General features: G+C 37.5%; 1 protein-coding gene across 7 annotated transcripts in view; it reads right to left on the reverse strand.

Annotated features, from left to right (window-relative positions):
* LOC306849541 (BAR/IMD domain-containing adapter protein 2-like) overlaps nucleotides 1-19,452 on the reverse strand; it is an 89,582-nt gene that overhangs the window by 19,488 nt on the left and 50,642 nt on the right. For all 7 annotated transcript variants that reach the window (XM_079384654.1, XM_079384653.1, XM_079384658.1 and 4 more), the window contains 2 exons: nucleotides 18,859-18,930; nucleotides 13,952-14,089 (listed from right to left, as the gene is read on the reverse strand). In XM_079384654.1, the coding sequence (XP_079240780.1) occupies nucleotides 13,952-14,089; nucleotides 18,859-18,930 (210 nt within the window). The remainder of the gene's footprint in view (nucleotides 1-13,951; nucleotides 14,090-18,858; nucleotides 18,931-19,452) is intronic.

A 19,452-nucleotide genomic window follows, 5' to 3' on the forward strand; every position in this document is an offset into this window, starting at 1 on the left:
ATAGTTTTTCTTATGAATACTAAACGGCTTTTTTCTCTAGCAGCTCTCTGCTGATTGGCCCATAATCACCCCACCATCTCCCCCTCTCACATCCCCAGTGGGAACTCTCGGCTCCCGGAAATGTCAGAACCATTATAGAACTCATTATCTCAACACATCCAGGTGTTTTAGTGCCCTATTCCAATTTACCCACAACAGTATGAGGGGGACTCCCCGTTGCCCACTGGTGTTATCGTGCATTTCGGTTATATTGGCCTGAATGAGACAAGTGATGAGAAAAGCATTATAATGAGGAAAGCACCTCAGACACCATCAAGAATCAATGATGGAAACTACTTCAAATAAAAACACGGATTTATAGAGGGAGTGAATGCAGAAGAATAAGTCAGAGTCAGAAATCTAATGGAGCAGAAAATCTTCTACGGTCACACGGCGAAAGCTCGACTGCGTTGAAATGAAGATTGGGATGGAAAATTAATGGGCTGTAAAACCAGTTTTATAGAGAGATTTGATGGACTTCTATCTACTTTGGGTCCTGTACCTGTAGACTGAACTCTCTCAAACAAGAGCTTGTTGAAGAGAGTATTTAACAGATTGAGAATCTGCAAGATAAAACATAACCTTTGTTCACGACTCAACAAAATACAAGGTCCTGATTGAATCGGGTGCATGCAGTTTGAAGTTTTAACCACAGATTGGCGCTAGTTTTACACCAATGGCAACTGGCTTACATTTATTGAGGAACGACAGAAATTGCATTATAGACTACATGTAGGTTTTGAGGATTTTAGTTAATATCTTTCATCTGTATGCTAATGTAATCCAAAAAGTTGACAAAAGCAACTGTTATGCACTTTAAAAATGTCTGTCCTCCTCATCATCTCTTTGTTAGGGCTGTATTTAGATCTGTACTGTCTCCTGCTAAATTCTAAATATTATAAATACCACCTGTCACTAGCAAACTTAAAACCACCAAAACAAACAAACAAACATTTTCATTAACTGAAATAAAATTAAACAAAATTTAAATGGTTAAATATTTAACAAAATTAATAAAACAGAAAAAATAAAAATAAAACCTCATTCAAAATATTAACAAAAACTGTAATATACAGTGTTAATTGATATACAAAAAAGTACAAAATACATTGTATAGTATATATATATATATATAGTGCAAAATATACTGTTCAAAACCCCTTTATACATAATGTACCATATTTTCAGTGAAACAAGCTCACAAAAGCAAAAAAAAATACATTAAGAAAGGGTTATTTTTTGGACTTTAAAGTAAGATTTTGCCTTGCAGAATAATACATCGATCAGAGATACAAACTTCCTTTACAGCAGATAAAGCTGAGTGTTTTCACCTCCCCTCCAGAATAAAAGCACAGATACAACTCAACTATGAGTCATAGAGTACTGCAGTGTGAAAGAGACACGTGAGGTGAAATGAGGAAAAGCACAACGGAAATCTAGAACATGGGGAATGAGTGTTTGATGAAAAGATGCATTAGAGGTTATGACAGCAGACGGCCGTGTGGACAGGCATGACGCGGATGACAGGCATGCTCATGGAGTGGTGGATGGAGAAGGCAGGACCCTTTGTTTCAGATATGGAAGCTGTCAGACCTGCTCAATCAGCCGCTGTGAAAGATGTTACACAGGTCATGTGGCTTTGGCACACACACTCTAGTTATTAATGGGGACAGTGGAAAGAGGGGCTGGATCGTTATACTAGTGTTACATTACAGCAACTATGATGTAATTATGTATTATTTTATTGACTATTCAAATATTAATAATACGTTTTTTTTTTCCCTGAAGAAAACAAAGTAGTATTAGAAGTATAAGTAGCAAAATAAGTATTTTCACTCAGCAGGGATGCATTAAATTGATAAGTAAAGATTTCCATTTCAAATTAATGCTGTTAGTTTGTTTGAATTTTCTGGTCAAAGAATCAAAAAAAAGAAATGATGAAGGATCATGAGACACTGAAGACTAGAGTATTGACGCTGAAAATTCAGTTTTGCCAACACAGAAATAAATTACATTTTAAAATATATTCAAATAGAAAACAGTTAATTTAAATTGTAATAATATTTCACAATATTACTGTTTTTATTGTATTTCTGATCAAATAAATGCAGCCTTGGTGAACATAGGAGGCTTCTTTCAAAAACATACTACTTTTTACCGACCCCAAACTTTGGATTGGTAGAGTGTGATTGGAAATAAGATGGGAAATAATATCGGGACATGATGCAGACCAATTATGAGCCTGTCTCATCTCTCTCACCAAAGGGACACAATATGTTACTTTAATGTGAAGAAAACTAAAAACCTCATTAAAAACAGCAGTGTTGCATTCTGGGAAATGTCTAACCAGTCCAGTCCAACGTTTATGATGACACAATGGCACATTTCTCTAACAAGTGAAACCGAAGGCACGTGTACCGCAGAGAAATTCCAGACACAGGTATTGTTATGCTTATGTTAGTGTCAACACTATCTTGAATTCCTCTCCACAAAACAACACCTATTCCAATGAACTGCTCATCTAAAATGAATAGCCTTGAAAAAAACCACACAAACACACATCTACAGTACTGTGTTTTTGAACAGTACTATGCTACTAAAGCAGCAGTTCCATTCAAACACATTCTTTATCATTCCGTGTCATGATGTATATCAAAGTACCATGCACAGAATTTTTCAAAAGGGCATGGTTTCCAATCAAATACCATAGTTACAGTTATTTCTATCCAAGTTCTTGCAGGATCTAATTGAACAGGGAAAGACTGAAACCTCCAAAGTGTTTGCTAAGATGACATTTAAAAAGAAAAATTAATGCACAGCTCGCACAACGTTGGCTGCATTAATTATGCTGTATGTTTACTACTAACTTTTGGTATGTGTGGTTTTCTACTTATTGCCAAAAACATATTCCATGAAATGCATTATAAATTTAGCTTGTTTTGATCTGATCATGCTAGGAAAAGCTATATTTTCAAGCATGGTCTAATTAGTAACGAATTATATACAGTAACACATGTGATGAATCTATCAAAAAGGCAAATTGCGCTTTTAACCCTATAAAACCCACTGTATCATTTTTGATATGCAAAATTCTAAGGCCTCTAAATCAACATAATCATAACTTGTAAGTAAAAGGCATTTATTTGTTATATATAACTCTGTCTCTGAAATGCACTGGTTTTCAAAACTGTCTCCCTCATCTTACACACCCGATTCATCTCGTCAGCTCATTAGTAGAGACTTAAGGACATGAAATGGGTCAGAACAACGATGAGCCAAAATAACCAAAATAACCTAATAATTAGTGTTTGGTAACTTTATTCAATTTCTGTGTATTTCCTACTTGCTGAAGGGCACAGGTAACTAAATAGCCTCGGACATATTTTATTGTAATGGTTTTATGTAAGGATTGTTTTAAAGGGCACCTATTATACAAAATCCACTTGGTGCTTGGACATGTGTTGGCAGTGTGTGAACACAACCACCCTACAATAATAAAAATCCACCCACTCCTCATTTTTTAATCCCCTTTAAGCAAAGTCAGTTTTGATTCTCACAGCAGTGTGCCGTCACATTGCATAGGGCTGGGCCACAGGGGTCGATTGACAGCCCTGCACTGTTATAGTTTCCACCCTCAGCGGTTGTATGTAGTGCTGCTTTCGTCAACGAAAATTATGACTAAATATCGCCGTCAACGAACCTTTATCACGTGACGAAAATGAGATGAGACGCAAGGTAAATGCTGGTCATGTGACGATGACTATAATTAAATATATAATGCAATATTGTTGACGAATAAAAACAAGACTAAATGTGTTTTACAAAATAAAAACTTTGCTAAAATGTCTCTTCATTTTCGTTGACCAAAAACAGATGAAACAAAATGTTTTAATGTTATTTTGTCTCGTTTAGTCGCGTTATTATTATTTTGTAGTATTTCTGTTTCCTGTCTCACTTTAGGGGCTGCATCAGGTTGCACTGCGCAGACACGGGCGACATCACTTCCTCAAGCCCCACTTGCGGCATTATTTAGAAGACGACAACAAACATGTTAACATGTTTGGTTGGTAAAATAAATGTTGTAAATTCAAATCAGAGCGTCTTCCTTGTCTGGAATGGATGTATTCTTAAGTCTATAAGGTAACAATAATATAATAAGAACCTTGTTTGAAATGGGTTTGGCTAAAAGAAAATTTTGGTTTCGTCTATACTACTAACGCAGTGGTGGGCCGTCAGGGGAAGCAGGGCCTTCTCTGCTGGCCCTATAAAAAAAATTTAATTGCGTGAAAAATGTTATTATTGATTATTTTGGTATTATTTTCATTTGTGTAATGTCCACTAAATTGCCTATGATTAGTTTAGTTGAGGTTGAACTGGAATATCCTACATAAAAAAAGTCAGACGTTGAAAGACATCACATCTGATTTGTTACAAGCATTGGTGACAGAATCATCAGCGAATCAAATTTTGACTTTCAACGACAGCCCCCCCTCTGGGTTCAGCTACGTGCCCAGTGCTACCCCCAGCGTTAGACCGCCTCTTTAGGCGGGTCAGGGATTTCCAAGGTACAAACATGAAAGTAAACGAAAAGAAAATGACAGCTGCAGTCATCGGCGCCTACACCAGATCTTGTTGCCGATCTACTAAAATCGTCTTTTTCAAGGTGTTCTTTTGCAGACAAAAGAGAATAACTGAGAAAGGAAGACCTACACCCAAAGTGAATTCGCTAACAAAGGCCAGCAAAGGTTTTATGCACCATTTCAAAGATTGCAACTAGTGGCTAACAGCTAGCACCGAGCACAAGTTATTTTGTTGGCTGTGTTTACTTTTAAATCCGAGTAAAGGAGCATGAAATGACAGACCCGTGGATTTTATTTACAAGTGACAGGTCAGTGCTTTAATATTTGATGAGTATTGTATCATGCACATTGTTATGGAGGTGTAGGTGGTGTGTTGATAATACTGTGGTGTGGTGTGTGGATGTCCAGCATTTGTACAGTTTTGCTGCTTTTGGCGCGTCATCATTTTAGAGTGACATGAATGTGCACAGTGACCCGTGTATTGGCGGATTACTTTTACTGGCCATGTAGGGAAATTTACTCTGCATTTAACCCACCCCAATCTAGCCTACTATTAAAATAGTTGATCAGCTGTCATTGTTTGTTGCGAGCCTGTGTGCGGCATAATATGTGCATTATATGTATATAGCTGCGTTAGCTGTAACAGTGATGTATAAGATGTGTACATGTATTTTACAGTTGCTTACTGAAGGCCCTGACTAAAACCCCACGGTATGCCACTGCTACTAGGCACTTATACTATATTGACTGGGTTAAATAGAATTACTAAAAAGAGACTAAAATGCAATTTTCATTGACTAAAACTAGACGAAATTAGTCATGGCTAATTCTGACTAAAATGAGACTAAAATGCTCAGACTTTTAGTTGACTGAAACATGACTAGACCAAAAAGAGTATGAACGTGACTAAAACTAATAAAAACTAAAATGACAGCTTCAAACAAAGACTAGACTAAAACTCAAATTAAAACAGGCCGCCAAAAACAACACTAGATGTATGCTGTACTCCATTTTCTCCATGCTCGAGCAGCTGTAACGTCAACAATGTCTCACAAGCCATCCCGGTGCTCTGTGTTTGGATGTAAGACTGAACATAAGAGTTTTCATTTTCTCCCAAAATCCAAGCTGCTGAGGATTACTTTAATTTTTCAAGGTAATGCGCCTCAAAATCCACCTAAATACATGAATCACTCCAGACTCCTTTGTGAATGTCATGTCATTATAGTGCTTAGCATTTTAACCGTATTTGTGTGCGTACATTAAGTATTTTTAACTGATCAGTGCCGTGCTCGTGAGATAACTACTGATCCACGCCGATGACAGGTCAGCGCTGCGCGAGCTCTGTAACATTGCGCTGTTTCATCCAACTTTCAGAGCATTTGACTTCCCATATGTACGGCCAAACACCAGTTCTCTTGCTCTCAGTTGTTGCTTCTACCCGTTATTATTGCTGTAGATATGCAATGCAGAGAGACGTATATGCGACGCCCTCTTCTGTAGATGGGGTGGGAATATGCAGATCATTTGCATTTAAAGCCATACACTCCAAATCAACTTTTTTTAGACACACTCCCAAAATGAAATGTTCCAGCTGTTTTAATACATGATCTGTGGGGCATTTTGGGCTGAAGCTTCACAAACACATTCTGGGGACACCCAGGACCAATATTACATCTTGTAAAAAGGTGCCCTTTTTTATTTTTAGAAGTTCAAATGTTTCTAATGTTTTTTTTCCAAAATGTTTAGGTCTAATATTAAAATTGATAGCTCTCAATCATACTGTAATGTCGAATGGCTAGTCAATTGTTATATCTTAGAAAAAAATATTCCTAGAGACATCAGTAATATTGGTATCAGTGATACTCGCCTTCAGTCATTAAAAAGATGCCATTAAACGAATATTTAAATACTTTAATGCTAAGTGCAATTAATCACGATTAATTTTAGAAAAAAAAATGCAATTGGTTATCTTTAAAAATATCCCCATTCATGTTGTGGTACAGTGTCTTTTTGCGGTGAAATCTGATTTTTAAGAATAACTTTAGTATTATTAGTAATACAAACACTTACTGGACTGAAGCAACTTTTTTATATAAAAATAAAATTAAAATGTATCAAATATGATTTGGCTTTTGAGTAATATGTTTCTCTGTTCACCTTTCAATCATCAATGTAGTGCATTATAGCTATGTTTTGCCATGCCATGCAACTGCATGAAATGTTATGAAAATGTAATTTCAGTTTGGTCCTCTGAATAAAACTGGGGTATTTTCTTTCTCCTCAAGCATGAGTTTCATATTCTCCCATTTCATATTTTATGAGTCATAAAATCAACTTGGATGGATAGAAAGGTCTCCAAATACTGTCTTAGTGTTTGAAAAAAGGGGGCTTTGGAGTCAAAATCATTATGCAATGCAATAATGACTGATAATAAGACAAACTTATTATACATGTATGATGAACAAAATCATTTGTAGTGATTTGACATTTTCATTTGCCGATTTTGTGAGAGGCGGCAAACATTATCAAAATGATCTGCAAATGAAAAACAGCTAAATTTCTTTATTTAGGAATAAAATAATGTAGAATATTTTGAACAAGCAGTCAATTTTCTTAAATCACCCAGCGCTCGCAGTAATGTTTGGACACTGGCTGTGCGCCAAATGCTCAAAAAGCAACACTCAAGTGCTGTGTAAAGCACAAAGCCCTCTCAAACTTAAACGTCTCAAACGTCTCCCGCTGCGTCAGCCTGATATAGCCGCAGCTCCGCTCGTTCCTCTGACATCAGCAGTCCTTCAACCCGTGGCACAGCCGCTTCCTCTCCAGTCCCGGCTCTCCCGGGATAAGTCTCATGCCGGAGTCGTGTGCACTAACAGTGCGTGCAAGTGTTCTTCTGTAGATACTCTAATTGCTTTCCCTGAACTCGCTGAGGAGTCCACACCGTTCAGAAGCATGACATGTCTGTTAACATCCGATATCACAGCGAGCGCCGCCGCCGAATCTCATATCCCTTCCGCTGCACCTCAGACCACTCTACTGAACTGAATAATGAGCTAATTAGCATCTTCAGAGGGACTTCGGCGACTAATTATTTCAACAGCAACAGGAAGAGGGGAAAAAAAGAAGAGGTGACAGAGGTACAACAGAGACGAGAGTGAAAAAAACGGAGTGTATAAACAGTCGTCTGAACATGCTCAGACAAAGTAGTCAATTCATGCCTGTTCCTGGAGCTTTTTTCAATTAATTGCAATCTGAGAAGCTCCAAACCACCATCAGTGGTATAATTTATGGTAATATGGATGAAGTATATGAAATTATGTGTGTGTACACTCAGACTTTGCTTCATGGGCCCTGGGGCTCGTGACTAAATCAGTTGACTTTTCTTGCTCTTGCTCAAGGCCACATTTAGCCTACATGTAAAAAGCTCTGAGGGAGGAAATGAAAGGTGCTCCGTTCTTTAGACAAAAGCAGGTATTGAAAATCGATATTTTAAAAGATCAGAAACAAAATAACTCAATGTATATCCATGTATATCATCTAAATGTGAAATTGTACATAATTTGATTGAATGGGCTGTATTCATAGTCGCTGTATGCACACACACCCCCTTGACTAAACATTATGTATTAATGTGGTGAGTGACTTAGTTGCTTGGCAACTGTAAGGTCTGAAACAAACTCTGAGCAAGCATTAATATTAATACATCAAACTATTAATTGAACATCTGTGTCTGCTTTCTTTTTTTTTTAAAGCTAATCCGTAGTGTGTTACAGTGATTTTACCAAGGGTAAATGTGTTCTTAAACTAGACACTTATTTCTTCATTCATGAAACAGATATGATTGGATGAGACACATTAGGTAAGTAAACTAAATAATGTATAACAGATGATAGACTGAGTTTAATTCTACACTACCGTTCAAAAGTTTGGGGTCGGTAATATTTGTTAATGCTCACCAATGCTGCATTTATTTGATCAAAAATGCAGTAAAAACAATCATATTGTGAAATATTATTACAATTTAAAATAACTTTTCTTTTTGAATATATTTTAAAACGTAATTTATTCCTCTTTTCAAAGCTGAATTGTCAGCATCATTAATCCAGTATTCAGTGTCACATGATCCTCCAGAAACCATTATAATTTGCTGATTTGCTGTCCAAGAAACATTTCTTATTATTATCAGTGTTGAAAACGAAATGTATTCACGATATATGATGAATAGAAAGTTTTAAAAAAATTATCTGAAAAATAAATCTTTTATATCATTATTAATATCTTTAATGTCACTTTTAATGATTTAATGCAGCATTGTTGAATAAAACTATTAATTTCCTAAATAAATAAATAAATTAAATTAAAATAATAAAATAAAATAGAATACAAATCTTATATACTCCTTATGAACTTTTGAATGGTAGTTTATATTGCAAATATAATAATTTCTGTGACCATTTTATGAACAACTCCTCTGTGTCATGTAAAACGTCCCTTAACATCCACCATTGGTAAAATCACTGCATGTAAGTCATGGCCTCTTGTGGCTTTGGTTTACAAAATCACAACACTCAAAATATTTGCCGATTTCTGAGGCAAGTGAACCTAAGCTCACTTATCTGCAGGGCATCTGGCAGTAGATAGACACATACTGTATAAACTCCCAGCAGCGCTGCATCTCAAACCACCTAACAGCAGTCACTGACAGATACCTGCTCCTACACACTCACAGCCTCAGGGGGGAATTCAGTCGCACACTCAGTGTTATCATTATTATCTTTAGCTAGTAATACAAAAAATTACCTACTGTGAAGATTTTTGTATACAGTTTTTAATGAATACCACCTATTTAAAATCGTCTGCAAATGTATTTAGATAACAAAAATGTAAGCTTGGCAAAGAATGAAAACTGAAGATTACACGCTATGTAAGGTCACGTTAGTCAAGCTTGCATCAGCTGACTCTCAGGACTCTCTATATGAATACGACACCAATCTCAGCTTTCCTATATAAGGTCCTTCAGTATTATCAGCAGCTTTCGCGTTGCTCAATAGATAACGACCCTCCTCCATCCTCAACTCCTCCTCTCATCCAGTCAGAATTTGGCCTTCTGATTCTCTTTTGAATCAGGCTAATTTCTAAAATGTGTACATTCATTTATTGAACATTAATGATATCTGCAATACATTTATGTTGGTTCTGTTCTGTTTCCCTTGGGGGATTATGGCTGCTCTCCCTGCTCTTATCCATGCTAGGCTGTATGGATGTGCAGAGAGTTCTTGCCCAGAACAGAACCTTACCTCCAATCCAAACTGTATGCTAATTGTCAATCATCTTTGACGATAGTGGTCCTGACAGAAATCCACTTAAATGAGAAAAGTAGCAAAAAAAAAAAAAAAAAAGAGATTTTTTTTATCAGTGTTAGATGAATTAAAGGTGGGGTTAGTGATTTCTGGTGGCCAATGTTGATATTTGAAATCACCAAAACAAACACGCCCCTATCCCAAAAGGGTCTAGCCCCTATTTTGATAGCTCAGCCCCACACATACGTAGGCATCCCAGGCAATGATTAGTTCTATGAAACAAAGCAAAATCAATGTTACTCTCCTATCGAGGAAGAAACAAAGCAACCTCGGCGTCCGATCGCAGGCCTTCCCGCTCCTTGAGTTCTCTCCAGCGCTGCAGCATGACAGAATACTATAGAACTCATTATAATCAGTGATGATGTGTACACTGGATGGGACACGAAAAATCCCTGACAGTAAACTGCTGCCGTGTTCCATTTATGAGATATTGACACAAATTTCAAATGATTTTCAATGGTTGCTTTGTAGATGTAGACGTCCAGTGTAGATAGACTTTAGCTGCTGCGGCGTGGTGCCTTCTTTTGTTCCGCAGACATTTTCCTCTTTTGTTTTTTATCCGCTATCTCTATCTTTCTGTTGTCGCTCAGCTAATGTCCGTCATGTGCACTGAGCAGTCTCTCCTCCGGAGTCTGGATCATGAGTAGACATGCCCCTTACTGCTGATTGGCAACAAGTTTGTTTTGGTATTGGGCCAGACTCAGTTTTCTAAAGCGTTTTTGAAAAAATACATGCCACACTTTTAATTAAACTATGCACTTAGTTAGATATAATTAGCCAATAAGGCAAGAACCAACCATTCTTTTCTGGTTCTTGTCAGAATCCTGGCAGCAGTGTTCTGTGTGAGCTGCAGTTGTCTAATACCCCTTTTCCACCAAGGCAGTTCCAGTGCTGGTTCGGAGCCAGAGCCTAGTTTCAAACCGGTTCTTTGTTTTTCGACACCCAAAGCACCAGCTCCGAACCAGTAAAAGCGGTTCGTGAGTAGAACCAAAACATCGCTGGGCTAGAAGGAAGAACCGCTTGCGTCAGGGACTGGGGGCGGGGTGACCAACAAGACAAAGAGAAACTTGGACCGCCATATTTGAAATAGCAGCTAAACGCTAACACGTTTGATTCGCCGTGTTTGGATGCCGATGTAGGTTCGCAAAGCCATGAACATCAATAGCAACGCAACGTCCGCCATTGCTGATAGTTTGTTTAGGCTTGTTCGGGATGGATCGGCGCTGCGTGGACCGGTCGGTGCGAGGCATCGGGGTGCTGCGGGAGCGACTGGAAAGCAGACTGCTCTTTATGCTTTTGGATCGCTCTCGCGGTGCTTTAGTGTGTTGTGTGCCGATCAATCGATCGGTCTGCGTGGTGCTGATGCACATTGAACAAGCCTGTTGTGCTGCGCTAGTGAACCGAAACATGAAACGTATTGTGACGTAAGACCTGGCTCTGTATTGGCTCTCTAGCCTGTGGAAAAGCAACCGGTTCTTAAAGCGCTCGCCAGTCGAACCAACTAAGAACCGGCTATAGCTCTGGCTCTGAACTAGCACCTGGTTCCAACTGGTGGAAAGGGGGTATAATAGTCTTCTTGGGAAGGACAGTAAGGAGACTATTACAATAGTCCACCCTGCTGGTGATGAAGGCATGAACAAGTTTCTCCAAGTCTTGACTAGAAACAAGACATCTAATTCTTGCAATGTTTTTGAGATGATAGTATGCTGAATTAGTTACTGCTTTGATATGACTACTGAAACTAAGGTCTGACTCCAGAATGACACCAAGATTCTTGACTTGAATTTTAGTTGTTTGACTCCTAGAGTCAAGGTATGTTTCCAAATGCAATGACTTCAGTTTTCTCCTTGTTTAACTGAAGAAAGTTTTGGCACATCCAACTGTTAATTTCATCAGTGCATTGGCAGAGGAAGTCAATGGGGCTGTAGTCATTTAGAAATAAAGCTAGATAAATCTGGGTGTCATTTGCATAGCTATGATAGGCAATTTGGTTATTTCTTATTATTTGACTCAATGGGAGCATATACAGGCTGAACAAGAGTAGTGCAAGAATTGAACCTTGTGGGACTCCGTATGTCATGGATGTCCACTTAGACTTGCTCTCCTATACTCACATAATAACCTCTCCCTTCTAAGTATGACCTGAACCATTTGAGGACCATCCCAGAAAGCCTGACCCAGTTTTCCAGTCTCTCTAGAAGAATGACAATGTCAAATTTTAAAAATGTGATGATACCAGCATTTCCCACAAGCACTTTGTGCGCTTACACAGATACACATGGGAGTGTTTGAAATATCTGTTGAGCACGTGAACACAATGGCCAATCAGAAGTGTTTAAGAATCCGCTCAACAGCACTCAAAATGCTCGTGGGAAATGCTAGTATCATCACATTTTTTAAATTTCAGTACTGACTGGTACCAAAGTTGGTACTTTTGACAACACGTGAATTATTTTAATTTGTTTTTTAAATAATCATGTTCAACAGCGGAATTCCAGGTGAAAAACTACATTATCCACAATTCTGCAAAGAAATCTCCACAAATCACAGCACTGTGACCCTCCCATGAAGCACTGTGAATCACTCTAAGAACTGCAAATGTTGTAACATCTTCTCACAAACTACTTAAACATTTGTACATTTATATGCGGCTCAATACTTCTGTTTAACTGCATAGTTGAATGAGCACTGAGCTGCATCCGACTAATCATCTTATTCACTGTATCACTGTATTATCTTATTTATGTGTTCTTTTCTTTTAAATCAAAAATTTTATTTTATTACATTCTAAATGAAATGTTTGTGTTATACATTTATGATAATTTTTAAAATCTTTATATAAAGAGCTTATGTTAACTACCAGTGTATGAAATGTGATAAATAATAATAAAACTTTCTTGCCATATTTTGCCGTAATAACTGACTTGCCTTGCCATATTTTGGAATAAACATAAAATACATTGCTTCTGTATACATAATCAACATCTTTAAATCGATAGTTATCCATAATTTTTAATGTGATTATATGATTTGCAGTGCTTCATGGGATTGTAGTCCTTTCCCTCATTAAAAGCCATTAAGTACAGTCCTGTAATTTGTCTTTTTCTTCTGATTTCCAAAAATATTTTTGCTTCAAATCAAAGCTTGTAATGTTGTGATTAACCTAGTTGCTGGTTGGTTTGGTTCATGGCTTATAACTTTTTAATGAAGACCTTTTAAAAAAATCCCTACAGGAAAAGCAAACGGGAAAAATAATCCAGGACCAAGACAGCTGAAAAAGAGGACAGCTACTAAACTACCTCTGAAAATAAATAACCATTATGCTAAAATTACAACTTTTATATTAAATTAAAGCTAAATAGAAATGGAAAATCCAAATAAAACTAACTAAAAACACACTGGCAGAGCTACGTTTTAAGGAAGTGTGAGCCGATCAGGGATACCATGGCTCTGTAATGGGGTCAGGAGGGCAGTTCTTTCACACTTGGCAGAGCGAGTAAGCTTCCCGAGAGCTCTGGGCCGGAGAGCACATGCACTTTGCTTATTGATCTATGCCAGGTCTCCACAACCCCGCTGTCACAGTGTAAGACTTCTCTCAGCAGGCCAGCATTCACACACCGCAATTAATACGGCAGGTTGAGGTCTACTCGCGCAGTATAAACAGGGAAGAAAGAAAGTAAAAACCAACCGTGATATTTGCGTGTGTGTTCAGCGCAGCCTCTTAGCTGATATGCCGCAGCGCTGTTTGTATACACACCTACGGGTTTCGCCCCCCCATTGTGTTCTCTCTGCCACGAGAGGCTCGCAGCAGACGCCGTTAAAATCATCCCAGCATTAACATGATGTAGGTGGTCTCACTGAACCAGTGCCTATCCATCCACCTCCGTCCCTTTCAAAGGCCTCAATGGAGCCCACAGTGACACGCTAGCTCTGTTCACAGCCCGTGGCGGTGGCGGCGGTGTGGGGTCTCACCTGCAACTCTTTCTCGCCGTACTTTGAGGGGTTCTTGCTGCCCTGGCTCTTCCTCCGCAGTTTCTTCAGCTCACCCTGGCATTTCTCCAGACTCTCTCCTTTGCTTTTGTGCTCCATCTGGTACTTCTTAAGAGCCGCCTTCAGGAGGAAAAACACAGGAACAGTGTTGGTAAATGCAAAAATAATCAGACTGTAACTACTGCATTAAGAAAGACATGGGAGTCAAAGCCCACTAGTCAAAAGTCAGGTTCCAAAACACTCACTGTCTGCTGTCTACTGCCCTCCTCTGAGCCACAATCTTGAGTGAAATGGACTGATCTTAAACAGCCTACATAGACAGGAGCTTTCTTAAATGGTCACTAGTGTCCAGTACACAGATATTGCTCCTGACAGAATTCACATAATATCACAATACAAATGCGATTATTCAATACTACTACTACTAAGATGATTAAATACTATAATATCAAAACACAGTTAATACAATAACAACAACTATTGTTTAATAATTAATTAATTAATATTATTATATATAGTATATAATTATAGTATAATAATACTATTATTATTATTAATAATATAATAATATAAATATTCTAATATCACAATATAGTTACTATAATAACAACCATTATTATTATTATTAATAATAATAATAATAATATGATTATTATATAAAACATTATATCAATATAGTTCCTATAACAACAACTATTATAATAATTATTATTATTTGTTTGTTTGTTTGTTTGTGTGTGTGCCTACATACACACACACACACACATACATACAATACATACATACATACATGTGTGTGTGTGTGTGTTTTATCAGCACAATCCTAACCATTAATTATTATTATTATTTGTATAATATAAATGCTTTTATTACTAGATCACAATCAATTGTGATATTATAACTGTCAGATTAACTTGTGAGTGAAGAAGTCTGGTCTATACTGAAATAATAATAATAATGATAATAATAATGATAATCATCAACAACAATAAAAATAACAATAATTATACCACCACTATTAAAATACATTGTATATATACAAATATTAATAACATAAATCATCATTATTTTAGTATGTAAACGTTAGAATAAATGTTATAAATTATTATTGTTTTTAGAATATGAATTATAATCAAACTATCATTGTGACAATAATTGTGAAATTGTGATGTTATCAGCACACTAATACAGATTTGCTCAACTTAATCTGACTTTAGCATCTAATGATTCCACAAATAATTTTCTAATTTTATAAGTATTTTTCAGTGTTGATAAAGTCTTTACAATAAACATTTCACCATTTTACTTTTCAATAAATTTAAATTGACTGTGACTGTCAACACACACAAATTTAAATATATTTAACTTGACATGGCACCTTAAATGACACGACACTCATGGTTTGAGATGCTGGAAAAAGTTAGATGTGACGAAACAAAAAAGGTCTGTCTAGTACATACTGTATATAAACTGAGCATCAAACCCCAGTCTCACACATCTGATTCATCTGTTGAGTAATCATCAAGTAAAGTGACTAAAGTGCACATTGCCAGTTCTGCGATTGTCTTCTCGAAGATGGACACTTGCGATGCTGCCTTACAGTTTGTCCAGAACATCTGAGAAGGCAGCATAGCTCTGTCAGCAACTGTTAAGAACAGCCTTCAAGTCAGCATTCTCTTCATGATGCCTTCAAACACAGTCTGGCCAGGCTGTTCACTGGGGTCTGGAGCAAAGCTAAAAGTCTGGGGTTTCAGGGCAGTGCCTTCTGATGTCTGCAGAAGAAAGCAGCGAAGGTCTCCACTCCCAACTGCACAACATGGCTCACGGCCAAATTCTGGAGGCTGATACACTTGGCTGAGAATTTCTAGATATATAAATCTTTACACATCCTACACAAGGTACGCTGAGAGAATGATCTCTAGACTACACGTCTATAAATAGTTTGGCAGCTCGACCAGATTCTTGCGCAGCAGGAAAGTGTCTACAAAGACAGCGTTACATGTGAGTGAAGGAGCAATCGCTCAATCTTCGGCGGGAGAAAGGAAGATTCTGCTTCGATAGCCATGATCCCCTTTTCTCACCATATGAATGATTTACAAGGCATTACAGGAATAAATAAAAATCAGGTCTGACGGATCATGATTTCTCCTGGAATTTAAGCGATGGAGCGTGTGGTTGGTTAACTTCAGTTAACTTGCTTTGCTTACTTGTCAAGCTTTATTTGTTGTGGGCAGAAAAGAATACGCATTTGAAGCATTTTCTTCAGACTGACTAGTACTAAATCAACCTGCTATTTTAATGTTAATCCTTATAAAATGGTGCTCCTATGGCGGCAGCACAAAATGGATATCATAAGAGTCATCCAGACCTAAACAGAGATCTCACAATGGACTCCGGACCAGAGAGTCGACGTGTTGCACAGAATGTGCGAACAGAGAAAAAAAAAACTATTTGGTTTCCAAGGGGAACGACCGCAGACCGTTCTCTCCAGCGTTGAATAAGGCAAGACAGCAAGGCTTTAATTTTATCTGAATACAATGTGACGACAAGCGACGCCCAATCCCAGTCGCCCAACCCCCCCCAATGAACTGCTCTACACAGCTCCTCTCCAACCCACTCACAGTCTAAAGATAACTCTCACAGCACTGCTCCAAACATACTTTAATCTGCTGCAAATTGTGTACTTTCATTTGTTGAAAAAAGTGGAAACAGGAGTGATGGGAAAACAGGGTCGTTGCTATACAAGAAAACACGATGTATTTCTACAAGATCTATGGGTGTGTTTGGAATGGCATGCTAACTACTATAAAAGAAGTCAGTGGTATATATACTGTGTGGTGAACACAATTTTTCTGTTTTATTTTCTTTTCTGTAGCTCCACTAGTTGTGTTTGAATCAAGGAAACACATGCACTGATAAGTTGCTTTGCATAAAATAATATGCCAAATGCATAAATGTAAATTGTTTGCAAATAATCTGCTACATTTGCCAAAATGTGGAGCATGTACCAAAGCAGAGTTAGCAATGTCCTCCAGTTTTTTTGTTTTTGTTTGTTTGTGTGTTTATTTTTTTTTTAATATATTCTTGGCTCAATATTTCATCAGACTGCCAAGTAGTAAGACCAAATTTAACTCAAAAATGGCTAAATATCCATATTTACACTACAAATGTTTGGCATAAGTAAGATTTTTTTTTTTTTAAAGAAATTAATATTGTTATTCAGCAAGGACACATTAAATTGCTCAAAAGCGACAGTAAAGACTTTTCTGTTTCAAATAAATGCTGTTCTTTTGGACTTTCTATTCAAAGAATTCTGAAAACAGTTTAAATGACAACAACAACAAAGAAGATATAAGAAATACTTATTGAGCATCAAATCAGCATATTAGAATGATTTCTGAAGGATCGTGTGACACTGAAGACTGGAGTAATGATGCTGAAAATTCAGCTTTTCCATTACAGGAATAAATTACATTTTAAAATATATTCAAACAGAAAATAGTTATTTTAAATTGTAACAATTCTTTACATTTTGTACTGTATTTTTAATCAAATAAATGCAGCCTTGCTGAACATAAGAGACTTCTGGATAATTTCATTCAACTATGATTTAACTAGTGCTGGGTAATGATGAAATGTTTTTTTTTTAATCGCGATTAATCGCATGATTGTCTGCGATTAATCGTATTATGCACAAAATTCAATAATGAATTCAAAAGTAGTGTATTGTGCACTTTATTCATTTAAAAGTACTGCAAGTACTTTTTTTACAGCAGTATTCCTTTTACATAGGAGCAGTTAAAATATTTCTTGTAAATCTCAACTTAACCATTGATTTAATCAAATTAAATATAAAACCAAAACTATGCTCAGAGTCCAGAGCCTCGATTATAACATTTTAACAGGCACCTTCCTGAGTAGAGACCTGCACTCCCGCGGGACCCAACGCAACAGAGCGCAGTTCGTTTAGCCGGCCCTGGTTCGGTTGGAGGTAGTGGGCCAGAGCACGGTTCAGTTTGGCTCGAGCGCAGTACGCATGTACTGTGAGCGCTAACTGTGCCGGAGCGCGGAACTTCTGATACGTGCAGCATGACTGCGTTAACATTTCCTAGAGGCAAAATAATAGATCTGTAAAGCAATATATTGTGAGAGGGCCGTGTGTTACCGTGTCCCAAACGACTCAAAATAATAAACCACAAAATAAACAAAACATTGCACTCCACTGTGCTGAGCGAGAGCGCTTCTCTGCTGTCTTCACGTGCTATCAGAAACGTCCTGCTTCCCACTTATGAAATTGTGATTACGAGCTCGTTGCATTCTTTTCTGTAAAAAATAACAGTGAACAGTGGTTTGTGAATGTTGATGCTTAGCCTAAATAATTATATCGGGAGCGTTCATGTGAACGCTGCTGTAGTCTTAGGCCCACGCCAAATGCTCTCATTGGTGGAGCAGTACTGATTAACATCCCACCCTTCCAGTGACCCATGGTTTGTCTGTATGTGCATTCAGAGCAACGGACTTTCAAAATAATAATAATAAAAAAACACTGCATTAATGCACGATAAAATAATTGTTGGCGTTAATGAATTAATGCGTTAACGTGATAATAACGCGTTAACTTGCCCAGCCCTAGATTTAACAATTGTCAAGTCAGTTTAAATGGCCATTCACAACCCATTTTACTTTCATAATCTCATACATTTTCAAGTGAAATAGGAAACGTAGAATGGTTTTATTAATTGGAAACCAAACGGATTACAAAAAGTGTGCGCGCGGAGAGTGTCTGTGTGGTTGCTCTGATAGAGGAATGTGTATTACTAAAGTAGAGGGGAAGCACTTCTGTCAGTCTGTTAGGTTATCAGAAGGAGTGGGATGTGCTGTGGACTCACAGTCAGGTATCTCGCGTCCAATTCCACCTTCTTTTCCAGCTCTGATAGCAGCTCGTTGTGGAAGCATTTCAACTGCAACAAAACACATAAAAATGACTGAAGTTCGTTAAATTGGCTTTTGAAGAACCTTGAAACACAGATTTGTGCAAATTAAACAACATACCCAGAAATGTTACGTGTTCAATACACTATCGACAGCATTTTTAGTATAATGTTGATAAGCACAGAAAATTAGTCATCCGTCAATGCTGTGGTTACAGTAACAACTGCAGCTGAGCATTCCAGAAGGTTTTATATCAGAAACGTCAAGGATGTATTTTTATTTAGTGGTTACATTAAAGGTGCAGTATGTAATATCGACAGCTATCAGTTGAAATGGGTACTGCAGTCCAAATTCGACACTCGCACGAGTTGCCAGATTGAAGACATTAAACAGGAAACAGCGCAATTGACAATGGAAGGCACCGAATTTGATTTCTACACTTTTAAATATGCCTCTGCTCAGAGAGATTTTTAGATGGATGCCGAGGATTTTTATGTCAGGTAGAATCTGCAATGTCTGACTCAGTTAGTTTTCCCACTTCCATGGCTGCA

Source organism: Barbus barbus, assembly GCF_936440315.1.
Source record: "Barbus barbus genome assembly, chromosome: 3".
Lineage (NCBI taxonomy): Eukaryota > Metazoa > Chordata > Actinopteri > Cypriniformes > Cyprinidae > Barbus > Barbus barbus.